Here is a 23,743-nt window from a genome sequence, read left to right on the forward strand (position 1 = left end):
AGGCAGAAAGAGTGTGACTAGCCCAAGGTCACCCAGCTGGCTTCATGTGGAGGAGTGGGGAAACAAATCCAGTTCACCAGATTAGCCTCCGCCGTTCATGTGGAGGAGTGGGGAATCAAACCCAGTTCTCCAGATCAGAGTCCACCGCTCTTAACCATTACGCCACGCTGGCTTACATCCTAATCTTACCAGTACCAAAAAGATAGGAAAGCTTCTACATTAGCATGTTGCAAATCTTTTGCCATCAGCAACCCATGAGCGTCGTTACAAACAAATTCCTTCAATGGTCGTTTCTGTCCTTGTGGTACAGAAGTGATAGAGGCTGTAGCTCAAACACTGTGATTTTGTAGTTACTGTGAAGGAGTTAGCGTTGAAATATTTGTTCCACTTTTGCCTACTCTACCCAATCCCCTTGAGTACCCTTTTACTTGCTGGGGACAATATTTATATTATGGCAAGAGTAACTAGGGCTGTGCACCAATTTTCCCCAGTTTTTTTCGGGTTTGGGTTTAATAGACCTGAAAATTTTCCAGAAAAATCTGAAAAAGCCAAATACTTATTTCGGCTTTTTCTGGATAATCGAAAATTTTCGGGTTTCTTAAGCCCGAAACCCAAAAAATAGCGGCGCAGAGCTGAAGACTGGGCTTCGAGCAGACCCAGCCAGCCAGTAAGGGAGGGAGGGAGGGAGGGGGGTTAAAAATGAATACCGAATATAATAAACGAAATAAATGTACTAATCTATTTTGAAGCAGAGGGAGGTGATGGGGAAGTTATTGTTTAATTCATTACTATGTATTTTTAACAACACTACCGAGATACTCATGAATGATTACTATGATAACAGTTGTTAAATGGATGTTAAATGTACTATTTTTTTAAAAAACCAATAAAAATTTTATTTAAAAAAACATGAATACCAAAACGGTACTTTTCAGGTGGGGGTTGGGGTTGGGTTCGGCTTTATCTGATGCACAAACGTAAGAGTAAGTATTTCTTAATGTAGCCATTGAGATCAGAGCCTGGATTTTGAAAGAATTCTGTTAACCAAACATGTACAAATACTATAAGCAATTTGTTTTAATGATTGCACTGTATTGTTGAAAGAGGTTGGTTGACCGTGTAATATAGAGAATTGAATTAATACTCTTTTTCTCAGACAGTTACGTAGGTGATACATGGGAGCTTCCAAAGTCAGAAAATAAATGACGCCACTACAAAGAAATAGGCAGGAAAGTGCTCTAAGGCGAAACCAGGAAGCTCTTAAGAGCTGGCAGAAGAAAGCAGGCAAAATGGTGCCATTTGCAATGCTATGGACCTTGGCTTCAAACTTTATTATCTCGTATTATCCCTATAGACCGAACTCGATGCCAAGAGAGTCAGTGGGTACTGTGGGAGACCGAGACAGTGCCCCAAGAGGGCCTGGGTCTATTCTTCTTCATCTGGCTGCCGGTTCATGACCTCTGTGATCCACCCCACATAGTTGGCCACCTTAGTGTAAAGGCCGTAAGTGCCGCATTTTGGTCCCCAAGAAACTACGCCGGCAACGTAATAGCGTGTCTTCTTGCGGGGGTCAGGAAGGGCAAAGGCCCCACCACTGTCCCCAGCACAGCTATCACTTTCCCCGTTCCCAGCGCAAATCATATTGTTTGTAAATCTATAGGCTGAGGAGTCCAGAGAAGAATCTGGCTTCACGCTTCGGCACCGCTCCATGGTCACCACTGGGATCTGGGCTTTCATGAGGTTAACAGTTCTCCTTTTACCTGTCTTGCCCCATCCAGATATGTAGCCCAGTTCCTGCTCCAGAGGATCATATTCTGGGGATGTACTAGGTAAGCAGATAATTGAGATGTTGGGACCCATTTTCACAGGTTCCTTCAACTTCACCAGAGCAATGTCATTATCAAAGTCAGTCCGAAATTCTTGTGGAGATTCTTTCCAGCCAGGGTGAATGAACACCTCTTCCACAACTAGGGGTTTGGTAGCCAACAAGGTCGGTTGGCCAACTGAGAACAGCCCAGCATATATGGTTGGGTTCTGGTTTCCTTCCAGGACGTGAGCGGCAGTAAGTACCCAACGGTCGGAAATGAGAGCCCCGCCAGCACGTGGGTATTCAAAGAAGACTTGCCAAGGGAAGTTTCCTGGTTCAGCCTTTGTGCCTCCGAAAATCCTTCCAGCACTTTGGATGGGTGTATGAGGAACTCCACAGACTAGAAGGAAGGGACAAAAATCTAAACGTACAAGTCACAGAAAAACAGATGAAATTACCCAAACGACTGATATTTACTGTGTGTGTGTGTGTGGGCGTAAAGTGTCATCCAGTCGCAGCTGACTTATGGAAACTAAGGGTGTGCATTTAGTACAGCCAAACCAAAAAAAAATGGCTTAATCCTGAAAAATAAAAAAAAATGGCTTTTTTTCTGGGATAATTTTGGGATGGCTGGCTACAGCACTAGAAACTCCTTTTAAAAGGGAAAAAACCTGCTCAGCACATTTGTGCTGAATGCTTTAAAGTTTAAATCCCTCTTTTCTTCTCCATTATAACATACAGGGTATCTTTCCGGGGCTCTGGGAAGAAGGGCTGTTTTTTAAGGTAGGGGCATCAAATTTTCAGCATAGCTGCTAGTGATTCTCTTTACAAGAACCGCCAAGCTTGGGAAAGATTGGATTAGGGGGCTCAATTTTACCTCTATTTGGATGCCCATAATATTTTACCCCCTGACCCAATCTTTCCTAGACTTGGGGGTTCTTGTTAGGAGAGTCGCCAACAGCTATGCTGAAAATTTGGTGCCTTTACCATAAAAAACAGGGGTCCCCACAAGGCCCCGGAAAAATTTCCCATAGGGTTTGACAAAGCCTAATTTTTTCAGACCCCCCCCCCCAAAAAAAACCAGGAAAACCTTATACCGGTATGGAGATCCAGGAATTTTCGGGAATTCCCCCCAAAATTTAGCTCGAATATACCCAGATCCTAATTTTACCGATTTTTTTTTTTGCACATCCCTAATGGCAACCCTCATGGGGTTTTCAAGGCAACAGATGAGAAGAGGTGGTTTGCCACTGCCCGCCTCTCTCTGGGTTTCCTTGGTGGTCTCCCATCTAAATACTAACCAGGTCTGACCCTGCTTAGTTTCCAAGATCTGATGAGATCAGGCTAGCCTGGGCTATCTATTTACTACCTGGTTGAAAATAAAAGGGTATATACACTGTGATACTTCTACGGATAGGGCTCTACCTGCCCTCTGTCCTGATTAACCCGGTTACTGGGTTCATATATAGTGCCAGGTATCAGTGTGGCCCATGGACACCTGTCTGGGGCATTTAAGCTCTCAGAACTTGTGGAGACCCTCTAGCCCAGTGGTTCTCAACCTTTTTCCAACCGTGGCCCCCTTCGGACCTTGTTTCCTTCCTGTGGCCACCCTGTCCTACCGGTAGAAAGGTAGCTGTTTAAATGTTTTGTCTGCAAATAGCCAAGGAACAAAGAAGCATCAACAGCCACACAAAATGCACACATGAAGTTCTTATTGGGAAACTGAAATTTACAAAAAAATACCCCACAAAAAGAGAATACAACACACTAATAAACAACAGTGCTCACATACAAGGGAGAACAAAGCCTCTACCGCCGTTGCACAAGATTATAGCGATACAAAAATCCACAGTTGCAAACGATGCATAGAAGTGCAATGAAGAAAGTCATGTGTTGGGTTTTCATGTGTTTCTGTTTTCTTCACTTCTCACTTCCCTCTGTGGCCCCCCATTTACGCAGTTTTCACCTGTGGCCCCCTTGGAATATCCTGGGGGCCCCAGGGGGGCCATATGGCCCCAGGTTGAGAACCACTGCTCTAGACCTCTCATCCTCACCCCTACCAATTGCAAGAATCACAGGATGCCATCAACTGCACTGAGGACAGGGTAGATTAGGATCAGGTAAAAGGCTACCAGGTACTAGTTTATTGGGAGACTCTGGATGGCCTGGATCCCATTTTGGGCTGTCCTTCTCGGTGTAGCTCAGTGATCCCCAGAGTTCTGTAGCCCCATCTGATGCCCAGCCCTTCCAGCATACAAGGTGGGTGTAGAATAGAGTAGGAGTCCAGTAGCACCTTCAAGACTAACCCGATTTCTGGCAGGGTATGAGCCTTCCTATCTGAAGAAGGGAGCTGTGGCTCACGAAAGCTCATACCCTGCCAGAAACGTTTGTTAGTCTTTAAGGTGCTACTGGACTCCTACTCTATTCTACTGCTAGTGACAGACTAGCATGGCTACCCATTGTGATCTGTCTCCAAGGTGATGTGTTCAGCAAAGTGGTTAGTAACGAGGGCATCCAAAGGACCGATCAATTAGCCCTCCTACAAGATACCTGGATGAAGAATCTCTGGGGTTGCTCAAACCCCAAATAGTTAAAACCAGTTAGATGCCAAGGCATTGCAGATTGCTTACTTTCTAACAGTCAGAGCGGTTCCTCAGTGGAACAGCCTTCCTCGGGAGGTGGTAAGCTCTCCTTCCGCCATGGAGGTTTTTAAGCAGAGGCTAGATGGCCATCTGTCAGCAATGCTGATTATAGGACCTTAGGCAGATCATGAGAGGGAGGGCATCTTGGCCATCTTCTGGGCATGGAGTAGGGGTCACTGGGGGTGTGGGGGAGAGGTAGTTGTGGATTTCCTGCACTGTGCAGGGGGTTGGACTAGATGGCCCTAGTGGTCCCTTCCAACTCTATGATTCTATGAATGTATTTAACCGTTATGAATTATTGAACTGTCTTGGCAGACAAAAAGAGAATTTTAAAATGTTGTGGAGATCTTCTTTAAACTAGAAAGGCACACTGGTAAGGCTACCTATTTTATAACAGAAACTTGGCATTACTCATATCCACATTTTGAAAGAGGTGCGAGGGAGGGGGAGAAAGGAAGAAAAAGAAAACAAACTTAGGTATTATACCTGGGATGCAGACAGGAAGTTCTGTTTCCCCATTTTCATCCACCCATTGCCCATTGGCCGAACACTGATAAGTCCCTTTGGAAATAAAGAAATATAGTAATTAGTTCATAGCTTAAAAAAAAAAATCCATGTGGTATATCCAAACCGCATAGTGGCCAGAAGACAGATCAAGGGCTACTGGAGGATCACAAGCCAATTTATAGAGGGCTACGTAGTTGGTTGTTTAGGATTCTCACAAAGAATGCTGGACTAGATCAACTTCGATCTAATCCAGCAAGGCATGTTCTTAGGCAGAAGTACATCCTCGTTGGCAGCTAGCACAAAGCAGTTATGCTGTTATATTATTATATCAATCCAAAAATCACTTGTGGGCCCTGGAATATTCTAGTAAATACAACAAAAAAGTAGGCCATGCAAGACTCATGTCGGTCCGCCTCTTCCTAACAAGATCTTCAGAGATTTCACAAGGGAAGCGATACATTGTGGTGGAAACTTGGGATGTTCAAGGTAAAAAATCTGTTGTGTTTCCCTAGACCAGGTATAGGTCTGTGCACAGCAGGGTGTGTGTGTGTGTGTGTGTGTGTGTGTGTATGCATTCCAGGGTTTGCAGCGCATTATGGTTTGCACTGAAAACCCTTTGGACTGTTTCTGGGTCCGCCACATTGGGGAGATCTGGTCTGTTCAGTTTATGCTGATGGCCAGCTTGGAAGAAGAAAAAGAGTTGGTTTTTATACCCCGCTTTTCTCTCATTTTAAGGAGTCTCAAAGCAGCTTATAAACGCATTCCCTTCCCACCCTCCACAACAGGCACCTTGTGAGGAGGGCTGCCAGCTCCAGGTTGGGAAATACCTGAGATTTTGGGGGTGGAGCCTGAGGAGAGTGGGATTTGGAGAGGGGCGGGACTTCAATGCCATAGAGTCCAATGGCCAAAGCGGCCATTTTCTCCAGGGGAACTATGTTGCCTGGAGATCAGTTGTAATAGCAGGAGATCTCTAGCCACCATCTGGAGGCTGGCAACCGGCAACCCTACTTGTGAGGTAGGGGGTGCTGAGAGAGTTCATAGAGAACTGTGATTAGCTCGAGGCCACTCAGCAGGCTTCATATGGAAGAGTGGGGAAACTAACCCGGTTCACCAGATTAGAGTCTGCCGCTCATGTGGAGGAGTGGGGAATCAACCCCGGTTTTCCAGATTAGAGTCCACCGCTCTTAACCACTACCACACTGGCTGGAGGGGGATAGAAGTCTTACAGCATTATCAAAAACCCTCTTCTCTGCACATTTCCCCAGCGTCTTTGTGAAGCATCTGGGAGCATTTCACTCATTTCAGATGGTACCATGTGGCAACCTCTCTTAATTGTTGGATTCGGGGCCTAAATATGCCTTATACTATGTCCAGGTCCACCCACCCACCGGTACCTACTCCCCTCTTGCCCAAACGAAAGAGCCAATCCTGGCTTTCCTTTGCCTCCTCAGTGTGGGAGTGAAATGCCTGAAATCATTATATGCTATGGGAAATGTATTCTTCGATTCGAAATATATTCTTTGCAATCAATAAAGTATAATCTGCACTTATGAATATGCCATACTCAGTGTATAAGAGTTGGCATCTATGATTAAAGTCACACCAAGCACATATATGTTAAAGACCGTGAGTATAAGAGGCCCAGTTTTGCTAGTTAGAAGCTAATTAGAGAATCCATAGAAGGCCCCAGTACGCTTTCATAAGCTGGCTCCCCATGCATAAGGGCCAGCTAGGAAAACTCCCTTAGTTAGCCTTTGGCAGATGCCAGGGTCCAAGATAAGAAGAACTGCAGAAACTTAGGATCAAACACAGAAGCACCTGACACTGGTGGGTCTTCTCTGCTCATTAGAGAGCATTAGATCACCACTTTCTCTGCAAAGCCTTCAATTCTGTAATAGGTTATGCTAATGTGGGGGTCCCGAGTATTGGGCATTTGGGTTCTTACGTGTGTATTACGCCTCTGTAACCACCCATTATCGAAGTCTATATTCATGCTTGCAATCCTTTGATGTGGGTGTGAATTATCCTGCGCTTCGGGCAATTTTCACCAGGCGTTTTGTGTATTGGCCAATAAAACAAATTGCTTTGAATCTTCAACCTCCTACTGTTATTGGGTATTGATACAATAAGACAGGCTTATCAGGAGGTGCTTCAGAAGAACCCTGGAAGCATCACATTTATGTCTGCAGGGAGCACCCACTGGGAAATACCTGCCCCCCCATCATAAGAAGATGCCTGGCTTGGAACCTCCCAACATTTTGTAATTGACCCTCCCTGGCAGGTATATTGGGCTGCTGCCAGCTACTTGTTTTCAAAATTTGGGCAGTGCCCACACATTGAACAAAGTTGGTGTATGGAAGTAAAGTGTGTCGGGTTTTAAGACTGAAAGTCGCTCTGAGGAGGGTGATTAAATGTTCGACCTTGATTGGTGGGCAAGGTTTTTTTTTAGGCATTAGCCTCGTCCAGGGGACAGATTTTTTTTCTCTTCTGACGGCCTTCACTAGTGAGTAGGATGGTTTTATTTGCTTGTTATGAACCGAGAGTGTTTTTTTAAATTTTCTTTAAAATAAATGTCATTTTACAAAACTAATAGGATCTGTGCGTGTTGTGACTGCAACTTTCCCAGGGACGAACCGAAGGCTGGAGAGATAAGGCTTTGGCAAAGAAAAGCTCTCGACCTTATTATTAAACGAACCACACCTTGCCCATTGGGAGGCTGAAAGGGCTGCTGTCCGTATTTTGGACCTGGGAGAGAGGTTGCTGGTTGACACAGTAGGGTACCCCTGGAATAAATTTAGGGCACTTTCACACATGCCAAACAATGCACTTTCAATCCATTTTCAGTGCACTTTAATGATAATTTGCAAGTGGATTTTGCCAGTTCACACAGTAAAATCCACCTTCAAAGTGCATTGAAAGTGGATTGAAAGTGCATTATTTGGGCTGTGTGAAAGTACCCAAAGAGTCTTTTTGCGCCCTGAATGGATGCTACATACAGTTTGTAAGTGCGGGACCACCGCTTCCGTTGTTCTTCAGCGCATAATACTTGTGGCAGGCGTAGCGGATTTCGGCTTGATACTGAGTCTGGTCAGGTCCTGTTATGTAATGGACATCCGCATTATCAACGTCGTCAGGCATCCCACATTCTACAGCTGTAAGAAAAATCAATATCATGTTAAGAGGAGCAGCCTTGCTCTGCCATCTGCTCCAACCTGTATCTACAGTAGCGCTATGCACGCATCCTGTCCACATGTTCACTCACTGTGCAGGGAGGGCACAAACATACTGGCTGAACCTCCTGCCCATATGCAATTGCTGAGTGGTCTGCATGGGGTGAATGCCTGGAGGGAAATGCCTGCATGCGCACCATCTCCTAATGATCTGTAATGTTCAAAACTCCCTATGAACAAAGACTATGTAGCTGCTCACAAAAAGAGATTGAATCAACTGAGCACATATTGTTGGAGTGTGCTTTATACAACAAAATCGCCTGTTGGGAGGAAACGGACAGGTATGAGTGCCTTGGCTCAGAGGCAAAATAGAGTTTCTTCTCTACAACAAAATCCACAGTGAAACCGTTGGGCCGTTGTTGGAAGGATTTCCAGGGAGATCCAGTAAAACCAAAATTGAATATCTTCTCTCGGATAAAAACTGTCAAACGACACGAAGGGTTGCCAGGTTTTGTGCCCAGGTCTATAACATTTCAAAATAAAAACTGAGAAGTGATCTTAAATTAAAGAGTGGTACAGGTTTTAAGTCCTTGAGTTTAGTTTTCGCTGTGTGTGTGTGTTAAGTGCCGTCAAGTCGCTTCCGAGTCATGGCGACCCTATGAATGAAAGTCCTCCAAAATATCCTATCTTTGACAGCCTTGCTCAGATCTTGCAAACTGAGGGCTGTGGCTTCCTTTATAGAGTCAATCCATCTCACATTGGGTCTTCCTCTTTTCCTGCTGCCCTCAACTTTTCCTAGAATGACTGTCCTTTCTAGTGACTCTTGCCTTCTCATAATATGATCAAAATATGATAGCCTCAGTTTAGTCATTTTAGCTTCTAGGGTCAGTTTAGGCTTGATTTGACCCACTGATTTGTTTTTCGCTAAGGTGTGTTAATATATTAAACACATTGTGTTTACCTGTATTCGTGGATGATGTGTCCTATGACTATTTTTAGAATGTTACAATTTTTATATTTTTGCTGTATTTGCTGGTCGTGGACTGTAATAAATACTTTGTTGTTGATCTGCAATGTTCCAAAACCTGTGTTGCTCATCATGAGGAGAGGGCGTTATGTGCGGGCACTTCCTCTGTATGTTTGCCCCATGCACACCACTCAAGGAATACAACCCCCATCCAGAAGTGGCTGGGTACCTTTCCTTGTATCAGTTTGACCACCAACCCACAGCACTTCTGCCTTTTGTAGAGGGAGCTTCAGTTCGTTCACCCTCATCCAGTCCTTACTGACTCTAAACCTTGGTTCGCCAACACCTTCCTAAAATTAGCTGGAGTGTTGTCAAGTGTATCAGTGATAATTCACTCCAAATCTCTGGATGAGTTTTTCCAGCAGTTACAAGTTGACGTTAATTGGCTTGGGGGACAGGACAAGACAGAACTTTGTGGCCCTTGGCACACCGAATTTCCCGGCACACCAAATGTTCCAGCACACCGAATTTTCCAGCAACAGCCTCTGACCTACTTGACGAGAAGGATCAGAACAAATGTGAAACGGTGCCTCCACTGTCCATCCCAGTCATGTGATCCAGAAGGATGCTATGATTATAGTATCAAAAGCCTTTGAAATGTCTAGGAGAACCAACAGGGGTACAACTCCAACAGTTGAAAGAATGGTGTAGATCATCTACTGGGGTGACCAAGTCCATTCCTGTGCCATGGCCAGGCTGGAAGCCAAAGTTGAAAAGGACCTTGATAACTCATCTCATCCAGAAGCACCAATAAGATTAGAAGGGACTACAATAGGAACTAACAAATGCTGAAGAAGAAAAAAGAAGGCAGGCTGAGAAGGGCTCTTATTGCTGGTAGGACCATTCCTGGGCCAAGTTTTTTGGCTTCTCTTCTTTGACTTGTTTGGCTTGGTTGTCTTCATGGAGGTTGGACTAAACAGGGGGGAAATGGTGGCGGAGTCTCACATTACTCAAGAGCGGATTAAGAACAAACATGATAATTGTACTGACTGGAAGAAGGCCATCCTCCTCTTACTAAACGTCTTCACCACCAACTATGGATACCACCACCTTATGGATAAGTTTGCCTGACAAAATGGATCCTTCAGGGAGCTTCAGAGATACACTTGGATGGTTCACACTGCTAGTTAAACAAGGAAGAAGGGCACATATATCTACTGCACAATAGTTTCTACACATCTTAAATGGCCCGATTAAAGCGCATGGACAAAAGCCATGTGGGTCAGGAGCTGTAGCAATGAGGGGAATTAGGCAAGGCTGAGTGAAAAAGCTGGCCGGATTCAACCCTATAGAGAAGAACAAAACACTTAGTTGAAGCTCCCGTTGCTGAAGGGGCCAGATGCTTAATTCAGTGAAAATTTAAAACCGAAATGTGATCTGTCTCTTCGACGTGTGCTCAAAACTTTAAAGAAAACATTTCTCCTCCCTCATTTTTCTCTGTTACACTCAACACGGTCTCACAGGTCACCTGAAATTCCCCTGAGGGGCGCTGACAGAGGAATGCAGCACTTACGTTCACATCTGAGGTGCGAATCTCTCCACTCTCCGTTGCTTTGACAGCTAGAGTAGAAGGACCTGAAGCTGCCTTGTGGCTGAGGAAAAAGGCATTTAGAAGTGCCAGAGTTAATTCACCATGAGAAATGCTTCAGAATATATATATATGGAAACTGGTATTTTATATGGCAACTGGTGTGTGTGTGTGTGTGTGTGTGTGTGTGTGTGTGTGTGTGTGTGATAAGTGCCATCAAGTCGCTTCTGACTCATGGCGACCCTATGAATGAAAGTCCTCCAAAATGTCCTATCCTTGATAGCCTTGCTCAGGTCTTGCAAATTGAGGGCCGTGGTTTCCTTTATTGAGTCCATCCATCTCTTGTTGGGTCTTCCTCTTTTCCTGCTGCCCTCAACTTTTCCTAGCATGACTGTCTTTTCCATATATACATATATATAAACTAGTATTTTAAGGAGGTGGAAAACAACACAAGACCTTTGATAGCATCTAAACCAGGGATCCCTGACCTTTTCGGGCCTGTGGCAACCTTTGGAATTCTGGCACAGGGTGCTAGGCAGAGGCTGCCACAGCAGCTAGAACCCACCCCAGAATGGCTGCCAACCACACAATGTCAGGGAGTGAGGTTATACGTGATTCATCAACATTACAGGCAGGAGCTCTGTTTTACAGGATGCATATGGTTTTAAAATGTTTTCTCGTATACGCACTGCTTATCTTCAATTACACAGTGAAGCTCCTTGTGCTGTGGCGGCAGCTGCTGCCAGAGCAATATTTTTAAAAATCTGCACGGCCAATCAGAAGCCTTGCTGGGCAAAAGTCCACTCTGGCCCTGCCCACTTTCTAAAAGTAGGGTACGTGAAAGACCTCCACCGGAGACCCTGGAGAGCCACTGCCCATCTGAGTAGACAATTTTGACTTTGATGGACCAATGGTCTGATTCAGTATAAGGGAGCTTTATGAGCGTTCATATATTCACTTTCTAAAAACCATTGGCTGGCAGCAGGAAAGTTGGTGGCTGTTTATGCTTGGTAATTAGCAGCACGTCCCAGGCTGAAGTGCCCCAAATATTTTTTTGATTTCTTCACGCTGAACTGTCATTTCAGACGTTACTGCGAAGCCTCACATACCTGCTTCGCATTTCTTAAGAGCTCTTTTAACATGACCTTTTGTATTTGCTCCGACCCCGCATTGAAGCATTCACTGAAGGAAGCATGCAGAATCCCAGTCACAGCTTAGCTATGCAAACGACTATTGCTAATAGCTATGCAAACGAAGGAGCAGGCGAGTGGGGGGATGGAATTTGTCTGACTTTCTCCTCTTGCATTGGGACAGTGAATAGTCATTGTAAAGGTCGGATTTTAAAAAACAGCATTGAGCGAGAAGCAGAATCGACCCTGCATAAATGGCCAGTGTGTGCCACGGGGTCCACGGACACCTCATTGGGAACTCCTGATCTAGGCTGTTAAGCAAATTAGTGGCAGGGACCTGTACTACTACTACTACTATATAAGTTGTTCTTTAAAGCCTTATTTAAACCATTAGCGTTCACTGTCATTATAAAGAAGGAAAGCTAATGCAGAAAGAGGGAGGGCAAAACAGGAACATGACAGATGATCAAGTCAAGATCGATTTGGAGCACCTAAAGTTCTCAGGGCTAAAGAAACACCCTGGAAGTACAGCAAAACAAATTTTCATGCATCAGAGGGCTCAACCCAGCATACTCTGGTTAGGCACTGGTTCGCGACTATGTGCATCACTTAGGTGTCAATTATACACTGCAGTTTTCTTCCCTGTTTATTGTACATTACTTCTTTTTTTCTTTTGCAAACCTAGCTTTGTCAAGGAGGAGAGCAGCGTGGGGAAAACCTTTGCCCTTTCCTCCCCTATCATTTTCTCACTGAAAAAAAAAATTGACCCTCTGGCATCTGCTAGGGAAAACTGGATACACCAACGGTCTGACTCAGTGACCTTATTCAAATTACCTTTCTAAACCAGATGTCATCCATGATTGGCCCATCTTGGAATAAAGCGATGCAAAGATGGGTACTTACACAGCTCATTTGAATCCGCCTATGAGCTGTCTCTAAAGCGCTTTGGCCAGTTTGAACACCACTGTGGTTGTTTTACCCACCTTTTTTGCAGGTGCGTTCTTTTCTGGCTTTTTTTTTAAGTTCTGAGATTTGCATTATATCACTATCTAACGCAAATCTCAGAACATTAAAAAAAAAAAAAAGCCGGAAAAGAACGCACCCGCAAAAAAAAGGCGGGTAAAACAATTGCGGTCCTTCCCAAAGCGCTCCTGGCAGGTTAGACAGCACACTGGAGCGATTCAGAGGCGAAAGGAAGAACCGAAAACGGTTGAAAGCAGTTTTCATTAAAAAACGCCTCAGCCTCTCTTTGCAAATGGGACACAAACGGCTTTGTCTGAACAGGTAAAAGAAATCTGTTAGCAGCCAGGAACCAAACTGGTTGTGTCTGAATTGACACCAAAAAAATCCATTAGCAACCTGCTGCTCAAAAGGATTATAAAGCCAGTAGATTGGCTGCATGTGTTTGAGTTGCTTGCCTATGGGGGTTACCGCACTTTGTATTCCCAGCGATGTATTAAGAGTTTGAAAATGTTATAAAAACATCGCTTTAAAAGGGTTTTTGGATACCACGGCTTATAAATGGTTGGAAGACGTCTTCACAGCTAAAGGGGCCAAACAAAGTGCGAACAGTATTTTTTATAACGTTTTCAAACTCTTAATACATCGCTGGGAATACATAGAAAGTGCGAACAGTATTTTTATAACGTTTTCAAACTCTTAATACATCGCTGGGAATACAAAGTGCGGTAACCCCCTATCTTTGGGCCAGAGAACCCGACACCAAGTCAGAAATAATCCTATTTTTATATTATGGGACATCAGATTACCCAAGATGCAACAAGAAAAACCATCATCACAACAGGATTCCCAGCAGGGCTGGGGAACCATTTAAACCATGCAAGTGTGAACTTACTGTCACAATCTCATAGCCTGTGTTGCAGGTCACCTTCACAGTATCCTTGAAGACATTGCGCTGTCTTTCGGGGTCCAAAACAGAGTTTTGGATAACAGTCAGTGGACAGGGTATTGCTTTGAAAACGGGAAGAAAAAAAAAGACATCAGGAGCCAACCACTTTATCTGTCTTCTCTGTCTCTCCCCCCCCCCCCGCCGCCCCTTCCTATTTTCTATTTATTTCATTTTATTTAAAACATTCCCAGGTTGCCTTTCCACCCAAACATGGTCCCCAAAGCCTTTCTAGGTTTTTAAAAAAAACCTTAGCTCTATTCATGAAGGTGTGCCAAAAACAAAATTGCTCAGAGCCTTTTTATCTATTCAACTAATAAAGGTAAAGGTCCCCTGTGCAAGCACCGGGTCATTCCTGACCCATGGGGTGACGTCACATCCCGACGTTTCCAAGGCAGACTTTTGTTTGCGGGGTGGTTTGCCACTGCCTTCCCCAGTCATCTTCCCTTTACCCCCAGCAAGCTGGGTACTCATTTCACAACCTCGGAAGGATGGAAGGCTGAGTATAGACTTCATTTATTGTAGGAAATCCATTTCTGGGTAGGATAGAGTAAAATATAGTTCCCGATCTGTTCTAACTAACTAGGATGGAGGGAGATCCAGGACTTGTGTCCTTCCCTCATGGTGGCAAGATGGAGAAGAGGTGCCAGCGTGTGTGAGGAGGTGAGGAAGAAGCAGGAAGGAAGGAAGTCTTCCCTAAGAGTAGCAATCTTCACATCAATGGGATAGTTCATAGCAGCAGAGAAAGGATGACCCAGGGCGAAAACGCATGGTCGCTTTAGCCTACTTTAGTCCCTGTTTCAGCCAGGATTCAGCCAGGATCGAACACGTGCGTTTTCACTGAACTGCGTTCAATCCTGGCTGAATCCTGGCTGAAACAGGGAATAAAGAAGGCTAAAGCGGCCGTGCATTTTCGCCCCCAGTGTCTTGTCCCCTCTATCTCTCTGATGCACTAGTCTTGTCCCCCTCTGGAGGCTGAGGTTAAGAGATAGCGTAAAGCCCTTCACTTTCAACCCAAGGAAGGGGCTGCGGAAGAAGGCAACAGCAAACCACCATTGCTTAATCGCCTGCCTTGAAAGCCCCTTGCTGGGGTTGCCATAAGTCGGCTGTGACTTGATGGTACTTTCCACACACACAAACTACCCATTTCTCTGTTTCTGAGACACATGAGCGCCCAACATGTTTTCCTTGGTGGTATCTATACTCACGGTCTCCAAAGTAGCGGATTTTCCAGCCTTTGCCTTGTGTGGTTTCGTCGGTACGGAAATCGATGTCGAGGATATTGCTTCGCACCTTGATTTCTGAAGGGCCTTTGAATGTGTCGCCGCAGAAGGGACCAAAACGTTCATCGCCTGCTGAGACCTGCAAAAAACAGCCAACGATAGGACTGGATAAATGTAGACAGAAACGAAGAGGCAGATAGTAAAGAAGAAGAGTTGGTTTTTATATGCCGACTTTCTCTACCTTTTCAGGAGAATCAAACCGGCTTACAATCTCCTTCTCTTCCTCTCCCCGTGACAGACACTTTGTGAGGTAGGTGGGGCTGAGAGAGTTCAGAGAGAACTGTGACTAGCCCAAGATCACCCAGCTGGCTTCATGTGGAGGAGTGGGGAATCAAGCCCAGTTCTCCAGATTAGAGTGCGCCACTCATGCGGAGGAGTGGGGAATGAAACCCAGTTCTCCAGATTAGCGTCCGCCGTTCATGCGGAGGAGCGGGGAATCAAACCCGGTTCTCCAGATCAGAGTCCAACGCTCCTGAGAACTACACCCCTCTGGCTCTCCAAAGAAAGGGGGATTTAAGCAGAATGAAGCTAGAAAATTATACATGGGGAGCTTAAAGATACACTTGAGGGTACTATCTGTCGGTGCAATGCAACAAACAAAGAATGCAAAAACGTTACTGAGTTTATTGAACAGTTTAAATAAAACATGAGCAGTCAAAACAAAACATCAGAACATTGAAACGGTGTATATTTTATACATATATATATACATACATATATATGTGTGTGTGTGTGTATATATATATATATACACATATATACATATACACATATATACATATATATATATATATATATATATATATATATACACACACACACATATATACATATACACATATATACATATACATATATGTATATTTTATACATACGCATGCAAGCAGAGACTCACAGGGGGTATTCCCGTTCTTTTAACTCACTTCTCCTACTCCCCCCAAGCATTTCCCCTGACTTTTCATCCCCCCCCCAATGCTTCTCTTGCTTTCCCTCCCTCTCTGCTGGACCTTCACCTCATTTTCTTACCCCCCCCCCCATTCCACTTCCGCTTGCTTTTCTGCTGCTCCCCCCTTCAGTTCTCGGACAGAGCACCCAAAGCCAAGAGCAGATAAACTCCTTGTTCAACGACTGGACCGAAAATTGCTTGCGTGTTTTGTTTTTCCTGGCAACCCCCCTCAAAAGGCTAGCGATTACACTAAATAAAGTGGAAGCTGAACATTGCTAGCAGCAGGCTGAAAGGTTCACGCAAGAGCTAGGCCCACAAGTAGGGTTGCCAACCTCCAGGTACTGGGAAAGATCCAGACAGCACTCACAAATTGTAATACAAAAGTAAGCTTTATCAAAGTGTGAAATAGTGCAAAAGGTGCAAAATATATATACAAGGATGACAAAGATACACATACAAAATAAATAATGGAAGTCCAATATGATATCAAGTTCAAATGTCCAAAGACACAAAGTAGGTAAATATCCTGAAAACAGGTAAGTCAATATTTATAATCCAGTATGGACTTCTGTTGTACTTATAGACAGCTGAAGGAGCAGATGTGCCAGGCGAGAGCCACAAAGGGAAGGTGACCGGACGTGTTGTCTAGATTCAAATCACGTTTCGCACATGGCTTCATCAGCAACATGTATCAAAAGGATGCACAGCAAAATTTCATTAAAGTCTCTAACAGGACCAGAGCAAATGATAGGTCTCAAGCTAGACTGGTGCATGTATGTGTATCTTTGTCATCCTTGTATATATATTTTGCACCTTTTGCACTATTTCACACTTTGATAAAGCTTACTTTTGTATTACAATTTGTGAGTGCTGTCTGGATCTTTCCCATTATCCATACAGCGCTGAGCCTTTATCTTTTTTAGGTTAACCTCCAGGTACTAGCTGGAGATCTCCTGCTATTTCAACTGATCTCCAGCCAATAGAGATCAATTCACTGAGAGAAAATGGCCACTTAGGCAATTGGACTCTATGGCATTGAAGTCCCTCCCCTCCCCAAACCCCGCCCTCCTTAGGCTCCACCCCAAAAATATCCCGCCAGTTGCCAACCCCACCGACAAGGCTATAGCGTGTAATGGGGGCTGGCTGAAACAGAGTCACCCAAAACTACAGCAGGGAGACCAAGAAGAAGAGTTGGTTTTTATATGCCGACTTTCTCTCCCACTTAAGGAAGAATCAAACCGTCCTACAATCACCTTCCCTTCCCCTCCCCACAACAGACACCCTGTGAGGTCGGTGGGGCTGAGAAAGCTGTGACTAGCCCAAGGTCACCCAGCTGGCTTCGTGTGGAGGAGCGGGGAAACAAATCCAGTTCACCAGATCAGCCTCAGCCGCTCATGTGGAGGAGAGGGGGATCAAACCCAGTTCTCCAGATCAGAGTCCACCACTCCAAACCACCGCTCTTAACCACTACACCACGCTGGCTCCAAAACATTCACGGATCTCTCCTCTCTCAAACCCGTGGCTTACTGTTAAGGCATCAGGGCAGTTTCCTTCCGAGTCAGCAGGCTCTATGTCAAAATCCTTGTTCTTGATGGTCAGGACCACACGGTATCCTGGTTCCAACACCACACGGTAATCGCAGTGCGAATTCTCAGGATACGGGCTGGGGTAGTTGGGGCTGGTGATTTCCCCGGTTGGCTCGGTGAACACGTTCCCACTGCAGTTCACTGGAGTTGGGGAGGAAGCCAAAAGGTCAGTGATGGAGTTGGCAAGGGATCTTCTGTCGGACATGGTCCTCTACTAGGGTTGCCAACCTCCAGGTACTCAAGCAAATAACTCACTCGACTGTAAAAGATATTGCAATTAAACAAAAGAGTAGCAGGCTAAAGAAGTAAGCAACAAGCAATAGAGTGCACACAGTCAGAGACTGTAAATATATTGTAACTTAGACAGAACTAAAGTCACAAACCAGGCTAAGCAACATGGGTTACAAAGCAACGAGTAAACAACTGAACGTTGTACAAAGACAAGGGAAACAAACAGCCAAAGTGCCAATTTTTAACGATAGAATAGTTCATGTAATAAGCTTGGCTTGTTTCAGGTCAATTTCATTTTCTTTTTCAGGCGGAGGAGATGGTAACGCGGCTCCGGAAATGCTCCAGTGTTTTCGCTACAAAAGTAGCTTCATCAGCCACAAAGGCTTATAAGTCAATTCCTAGGACAAGTGTGGAGCTCCCTGGTACGGGCTGCTATGTTAAAGCTTCATGGAGAAAATGGCCCCTTTGGTCATTGGACTCTATGGCACTGAATTCCCTCCCCTCCCCAAACCCCGCCCTCCTCAGGCTCCACCCCAAAACCTTCCACCCTATCCTCTACACTCTTCTTAGGGTTGGAACTGGGCTAAGTGACCATGCGTTTTAGGCCTTAGGTGGGGGTATGAATGAAGTAAGTAAATAAATGTTATTTGGCTCCATGCCTTGGAAATCTTCAACTGCCCATTTCCACTCATCAAGCCTTTGCTAAAGGGACATTGTTTTTCTGGCCACCTGGCAATCTTATCCTCCCGTGACTGAATTCTGTTCTTTATTTAAGTGCTGCTAGTTTATATTCTTGCCCTACGGCAACTATAAATCCTTCCCATTTATTGACTACTCTGGATTTGCTGCTTGTCCAAAGCAGGCTGTTGAATGGGGCTGGTCTTCTCAGCTCAGGTATCAGTTCTACAGGTAAGGATTATGGTGTCAAGAGCTGGGGGGGGGGCAGGCTCCTACCTCCACAGGTCTTCTGATCTTCATGTAACATATACGCTGGGGGGCACGAACAAAAGTAGCCCCCGATGTAGTTGTTGCAATAATGGCTGCAGGCCTTCTCCACAAAGTCCGTGCACTCGTTCACATCTGTAAGGGGTGCAGAAAGACGTCAAGAAGGATCGGCTATTGATAAAAGCAGGGCAGAACTGTTCAGTTATATCAGTGGTTCCCAAACTTTTCGCCCCCTTGGTTCCACACACTCAACCCCAGCGCCCCCTACCCTATACTTGAAGTAACTGAAGAAGAGAGCAGTGATTCACGAAAGCTTACACCCTGCCAGAAATTTTGTTAGTCTTTAGGGTGCTATTGGATTCCAACTCTAGGTTCAGTTTATTTTAAACTGGATTTTTCCCCAGTAGGTGTAACAGCAGTTTAGGCATAGATTTTTTTCCAGTGAGGAGGAGGAGGAGGAGGAGGAGGAGGAGAAGGAGAAGAAGAAGGAGAAGAAGGAGAAGAAGGAGAAGAAGGAGAAGAAGGAGAAGAAGGAGAAGAAGAAGAAGAAGAAGGAGAAGAAGAAGGAGAAGAAGAAGGAGAAGGAGGAGAAGAAGAAGAAGAAGAAGAAGAAGAAGAAGAAGAAGAAGAAGAAGAAGAAAGGGTTAAAGTTTCCCCCACTTTTTTCCTTGGCAAAGTAATTCTGGGGGCCAAATCTGCAAAAGGGGGGGGACATTTAAGATGGGGGGAAATAGCAAATGTCTCAGCCCCCCACTTACACAGACCCACAAAGAAAACATCTGAAATGGGGCCTTCTGTAACCAAGGCAATGCTGGAAGGAATCGCATGTCTAGGAACACTCTGGATGCCAACTGGAGGCAGCCAACGACGTACCCACTGCAACGTAATAAGCCGCAAAGCCAGTGAATCGCTCTTCATTGGAGAAGTCAGACTGAAAAGTCACGGTCAAGGTGTTGTGGGGCACGTAGAATTCCTTCAGGATTTGGGAGCCAGAAATACTGTTCTTCTTCCGCCCGCACAGTTGGCCTTCAAGGTGGTCCCCAGTCAGGACCTGAAAGGGACAGACGGTAAGGCCTCATCTCTGCTAGAGGAACAGATATTGCGGCTGGTTGTTGACAATGTTTCCGGCTGGCGTGCATGCGCTCACACTCACAGCTCCCACACACCTGCACGATAACAAGATCAACTAGATCTGGTCCCTCAAAGCCTTTTTTTTCCCCCACTGGTTGAGGGCACGAGGGGACATTCTGAGATAGGAATAAGCTGAGGGGCTCTTGCCACCAACCAAGGTAATTAGGTGGCCCCTGCAGACCGGCAAAAATGTGGAGATGCCCGGGATTGAACCCGGGACCCATCTGGAGGCTGGCGTCCCTACCCCAGCCCTTTGAGAGATAATCAGAGAAGTGGCATCCTCAACATACAACTTTCCCATTGGGGCTTTTGCAGCAGAGTGGAGCATTGCTGCTGACCATCAAACCCGTGCATGCCTCCTCTGCAGCTCCCTCCCTTCCTCCACCCCCGGCAGTAGGGTTGCCAACCTCCAGGTACTGTGCAACCCTAAGGGAATTATCTCAGTACACTACCACAACTTTTCCTTATAAATATATCTCTTTCTTACAAAGTTTCTTTCTCCAAGTGTATATTATTTTAATTTTAACCTTTTAACTTGTCTTGACAACTTGTACAACAACAAAATTATAAGTTCTGAATACAGTTAAACTTCACTATACAAACACTTATCAGAATCTTTAACACTGATGAGTATCCCTCGGGAAAAACCAAATGCCGGCAGCACTGTCCTTGCTCACGAGTAAGCAGTATTGTGGGGATCGCTGTAACCCGCACTACTTCCGCGGTCAGGTGATGTAGACTGATCCAGTCACAACGGTGGAATCCCGTTCCTGCCGATATCTCTCATTTGGCTAAAAGCAGCTATATATTTGAATGTGGATCCATCCAAAATTCATATAAAGCGCACACAAAGATGTAACAAGATCCCGGTTGCCTCTTGTTTCGCATTGTGTACAATTAGCTTCTTCAGACCGTGCAACAATATTCTGACTGCACCATTGCAGTTCAAAAGAGTGACTCCTAGTCCTATGCTTTAACAGAATATTGTTGCACGGTCTGAAGAAGCTAATTGTAGCTAATTGTACACAACGCGAAACAAGAGGCAACCAATGCGGCCATTTTCTCCAGGTGATCTGATTTCTAGCGGCTGGAGATCAGCTGTAATAGCAGGAGATCTCCAGCTATTACCTGGAGGTTGGCAACCATACGTTGAAGTCCCTCCCCTCCCCAAACCCCACCCTCCTCAGGCTCCGCCCCCAAAACCTCCCGCCGGTGGCAAAGAAGGACCCAGAAACCCTACCCAGCAGAAGGACAAGGCATGTACCTTCACGGAGTCATACTCGCAGTTTTTAGAAGGCTCTATGTCCAGGTGGGTGAAGTAGAGGCGGATGCCGTAGCCAGGGGGGACGGTGATTTCCCAGGATTCCAGGGCATCGTTGGGATAAGCCTGAGGATAGTTTGGAGAGAGGATTTCCCCAAACATGGTGGTTGCATTGGAGCATGCGAACAGGAAGCAGGTGATGAAGCTCCTGAGAGAGGAAAGAGGAAAAGTGGGGAGAGGGCTGTTGTCTGCCCCCCATCAGCCTATACCCTACAAGCTGGAAGAGCTGTATCAGTTTGGACCCATATCCCTCAAGAGCACAATGGCTTTCTACAACAAGGACTTGGGATCCCTTAATCAGAACAACTAGCCAACTATGTCACAGTCTCATCTTGGTTGGTTGGTTGGAAGAAGAAGAAGAAGAAGAAGAAGAAGAAGAAGAAGAGGAAGAGGAGGAGGAGGAGGAGGAGGAGGAGGAGGAGGAGGAGGAGGAGGAGTTGGTTTTTATATGCTGACTTTCTCTTCCACTTAAGGAAGAATCAAACCGGCTTACAATCACCTTCTCTTCCCCTCCCCACAACAGACACCCTGGGAGGGAGGTGAGGCTGAGAGAGCTCTAAGAGAGCTGTGACTAGCCCAAGGTCACCCAGCTGGCTTCATGTGTAGCTGCGGGGAAACCAACCCGGTTCACCAGATTAGCGTCCACAGCTCATGTGGAAGAGTGGGGAATCAAACCCCATTCTCCAGATTAACGTCCACTGCTCCAAACCACCGCTCTTAACCACTGCACCATGGTGGCTCTTATGCAGTGCAACCCATTATATCATGTTGAGGTCCCTCCCTTCCCCAAACCCACTCCCAAATCTCCAAGATTTCCCAGCCCAGAGTTGGTAACCATAGTTTGACAGCCTGTGAACCTGGGGGTGGGGGCACTGCTTTGTCAGTGGAACAGGCTTCCTTGGGAGGTGGTGGGCTCTCCTTCCTTGGAAGGTTTTTAAGCAGAGGCTAGATGGCCATCTGTCAGCAATGCTGATTCTGTGACCTTAGGCAGATCATGAGAGAGAGGTCAGGAAGGTTTGCATCAGTGCTTGGCTCTTGTGGCCCTTTCTTGCATGCCCAGGGTTGTGCCGATCGCCACTTTGTGCCAGGAAACAATTTTCCTCCAGGCCAGATTGGTAGGGTTGCCAACCTCCAGGTACTTAGCACGGGAAAGTGGTACACAAATGCACATAAACAGGTTGCAAAAAACACGTCTGTAATGAGTAATGAAGATGGAAAGAACAAAACAAGTGTACAACATGAAAACTTAGCAACTAAGTGACTGGTTATATACAAATATACAGGTAAACATGAAACAGTCTATTGGTGTGTATCTGGAGGCAAAAAGTCCTCTTCTGAGTTTCAAAATTAATCAGCTCAGCAGGATATCCAATAGTAGGTATAAATCCAAAAGCTATGGGACGGCCGTTTCACATTCGTTTCTTCAGCCCCACATTGCATCATTCATTTTGTAGTAAGTCAATTACATATACAAGTCCATTTCAATTCAACATTCTGCAGCAGCACTGTCAACAGGTTGCCAATGGGATACTAGTGTCCCATTGGGAATGTGAAACGGCCGTCCCCTAGCTTTTGGATTTATACCTACTATTGGATATCCTGCTGAACTGATTAATTTTGAAATTAAATTGTACACTTGTTTTGTTCTTTCCATCTTCATTACTCATTACAGACGTGTTTTTTGCAACCTGTTTATGTGCATTTGTGTACCACTTTCCCGTGCTAATTTCCAAACCTATTTGGTATAGGCACGGAGGTGCCTTTGTTTTTGTTTTGCTCAACCTCCAGGTACTAGCTGGAGATCTCCTGCTATTACAACTGATCTCCAGCTGATAGAGACCAGTTCACCTGGATAAAATGGCCACCTTGGCAACTGGACTCTATGGCATTGAAGTCCCTCCCCTCCCCAAACTCCGGTCTCCTCAGGCTCTGCCCCCAAAACCTCCTGCCGGTAGTGAAGAGGGACCTGGCAACCCTACAGATTGCCCAGGGATCCTGGAGGGGTTCTTTTGCCATCTTCTGGGCATGGAGTAGGGGTCATTGGGGGTGTGGGGGAGTAGTTGTGAATTTCCTGCGCTGTACAGGGGGTTGGGCTAGATGACCCTGGTGGTCCCTTCCAACTCTATGAGTCTATGAATTTCCTGGATTGTGCAGGGGGTTGGACTAGATGTCCCTATTGGTCCCTTCCAACTCTATGATTCTATGATTCTACCCCACACCCTTCTTGAAATGGCCCTCCAAAGAAACTGTCAGGAATCCTATGCCCTTAAACACAGTCTTTCCTTCCTGTGTTCCATAACCAACTTACCCCATATGGAACAGCTCCATCTTGCTTCTTCTTCTTCAAAAGTCACGGTGGCTGGACTTCACACGTGAGCAAAGACAACACAATTATTAGTGCTTGGCTTGTTTGTTTTTCTCTCTGCAAGTGAAGTATCCCTGTTGGACACAACAGAGTTGATAACTCTGCTGGCAAAGAGCATAACCAATAGATGCATAATGTCTTGGTATTATTAGTCACCCTTAGTAAATAAAACTAGTTCCTCCAATGTAGCACAGAAGCCTTTAGAAAACGAGAATGCT

At 45.4% G+C, this 23,743-nt stretch overlaps 1 protein-coding gene across 1 annotated transcript; it reads right to left on the minus strand.

Annotated features, from left to right (window-relative positions):
• Window positions 1-1,368: 1,368 nt before the first annotated feature.
• On the minus strand, window positions 1,369-23,488 carry C1S (complement C1s). Its single transcript, XM_056848021.1, has 11 exons — window positions 23,469-23,488; window positions 21,104-21,308; window positions 19,582-19,759; window positions 18,718-18,843; window positions 17,474-17,673; window positions 14,926-15,079; window positions 13,667-13,782; window positions 10,667-10,745; window positions 7,971-8,108; window positions 4,936-5,010; window positions 1,369-2,207 (listed from the first exon to the last, which is right to left on the minus strand). The coding sequence occupies exons 1-11, from the start codon at window positions 23,486-23,488 to the stop codon at window positions 1,426-1,428; spliced, it is 2,073 nt and encodes a 690-aa protein (XP_056703999.1). The 3' UTR covers window positions 1,369-1,425.
• Window positions 23,489-23,743: the final 255 nt, after the last annotated feature.

Source organism: Euleptes europaea, chromosome 4 (assembly GCF_029931775.1).
Source record: "Euleptes europaea isolate rEulEur1 chromosome 4, rEulEur1.hap1, whole genome shotgun sequence".
Taxonomy (NCBI): domain Eukaryota; kingdom Metazoa; phylum Chordata; class Lepidosauria; order Squamata; family Sphaerodactylidae; genus Euleptes; species Euleptes europaea.

Bases quoted from the DNA above. Each gene is read 5' to 3' on its own strand.
- C1S (XM_056848021.1), bottom strand. From the start codon at position 23,488: ATGGAGCTGTTCCATATGGG. The intron at 13,783-14,925 runs GTGAGTATAGAT...CCGTTTTCAAAG, and splicing joins AATCCGCTACTTTGGAGACC to CAATACCCTGTCCACTGACT. The intron at 8,109-10,666 runs GTAAGTGCTGCA...TTTTTCTTACAG, and splicing joins TTCGCACCTCAGATGTGAAC to CTGTAGAATGTGGGATGCCT.